This window comes from Parasteatoda tepidariorum, chromosome 5 (assembly GCF_982258835.1).
Source record: "Parasteatoda tepidariorum strain Cologne lab strain chromosome 5, Ptep-v5.0, whole genome shotgun sequence".
NCBI lineage: Eukaryota > Metazoa > Arthropoda > Arachnida > Araneae > Theridiidae > Parasteatoda > Parasteatoda tepidariorum.
This window is the reverse complement of record NC_141759.1, coordinates 8,739,744-8,741,607: the sequence shown is the minus strand read 5'-3', so window position 1 is coordinate 8,741,607 and position 1,864 is coordinate 8,739,744. Positions and strand designations below refer to the sequence as shown.

Sequence of the window (1,864 nt, the reverse complement as noted above, 5' to 3'; positions counted from 1 at the left end):
TGTAGGAACAAAAAAGCTTTTCAGATAAACTCTTAAATCATTTACTTGTAGTGGTGTGAAAATAACAGCAAATCCAATTTACAAAAGCGGAATGATACATAAAATCATCAACTTAGCTACCACCAAAATTAATTTTCCCAAAAGTTGGCAGCCCTGTACTTAACTTATTATCAGATAATAATGTTGAGAGACCGCTGGTCGACTTGTATCAGCTGCCAACTCATGAAGGTGGTTAATAAAATTTTAAATGTAGTTTAATTTATTTAGTATATATGAAATAGATGTTGCTAATACCTATAAACTTTCTTTCAGGTGGTGTTTGATTTATAAAAGATATCCTTAAGAACAGTGAAACAGCGCTAGAAGTTCTGTTGCGAACAACAAAATATTTCTCAAAAAGAATGCATTCATTCAAATGCTTGCACTTCTATGCTTATTGGGACAGATCTCTTGAGAATGACAACACAATGACGCCAAACTACATCCGAGTATCTCAAGCGCCTAGAAAATACAAAAATTGTAATCTGCTTTCTCTTAACCGGTTAACGCCCAGCTTCATATATTTAGCACAGTTCCTATTTTCAAAGACATTCATTGTGGTGGGAAACTTTTTTCGAATTTTTATTTATCTGGGTGAATTAATAGATTCTCAGATACCACAATGATTTAGTTATTTCTGACTAGATCTAGAATTAAAAGGAGCAAGTACTTTTTGATCTATTAAAGACTTTCTGAATGCTCTAACAGTAAAAAAACCAATTAATTTCGATAATGTATTATGCCCCCTTTTTCCTAAAACCACTTCTTGCATCATTTCAACATATAAAGTAGGGACAAAACGGGTTAAAACATAGAGGGTGTCCCATAAATGATTGATTCATATTAAACGTAGATTGTAAATACTACCTGATATGAGAGAAAAATGTGGTATTTGCTGCATTGTTATTATTAGAACAATGCATTTTAGAGAAAAATGCATCGAGTTTAAATAATTTAAAATTTCGACACATAGTACCACTAGAAGAAACATGTGCAGGTTAAGAAGATTCTACAAAAACATTGTCAAATGTATGCGCAAATTTTGTCTATAGACTATGTCATATTAAAAATACGAAAGTTGGCTACATTTGCAATTTTGCTAAATAGATTTTAATAGTCAGTGTTGCCTAGTGATAACTATTTGAACTTATTTTATTAAACAAAATATTTTCCTAATAACAAAATATTTTCCTAATAATACTGCCGGAACGGTATATTTTTCTATTGAAATAATGTTTTCAAAATAATTTTATGGTCACCCTAAAAATCTGTTAGACTATCTGAATTATATTAGTGCTAAATTATGTAATATCTAAAAAAAGAAATTTGAAAAAAAAATGCTTTTTATTCATATTTAAAAATTTATCAATGTATTTCAATGAAGCTGTTTATCTTATATCTTAATAACTGAAAATATGCGCACATTTTTTAAGAAACGATTTTACCTTCAACATAGAAAAAGAGAGATTTCTTTCTTTAACTAATAACCATACATTATTAAAATGTTGAATAAAATATTTTTACTTGTTTTGAAGCAAACTAATGAAAAAAAAAAATAAAAATAAGTTTAAGAAAAATTCTGCGTCAAGGACTTAACTTGCTCTTCTTATCAAAATTTGCAAATCAGAATTTTGCTTAGTAAAAAAACGACGTGTCTGAAAGCTTTTAGTATGATATTTCAAATTGTACAAACAGTTTTGTTATGTTAAATCTTGTAAAACATTAACTGCAAAAAGTAAGATTGTTTTCATAGATTAGTATCGAAAGTGAGTCAATATTTTTTATCCAACTCCTGTATCTATGCACTTGTTTGCTCCTTTGAAAG

The 1,864-nt window shown here is 28.6% G+C and overlaps 1 protein-coding gene across 1 annotated transcript in view; it reads left to right on the top strand.

Moving 5' to 3' along the window:
- Positions 1-467: 467 nt before the first annotated feature.
- LOC147808549 (uncharacterized) overlaps positions 468-1,864 on the top strand; it is a 29,446-nt gene continuing 28,049 nt past the window's right edge. The window contains exon 1 of the mRNA XM_087162610.1: positions 468-519. Coding sequence (XP_087018736.1) covers positions 468-519 — 52 coding nt within the window. The remainder of the gene's footprint in view (positions 520-1,864) is intronic.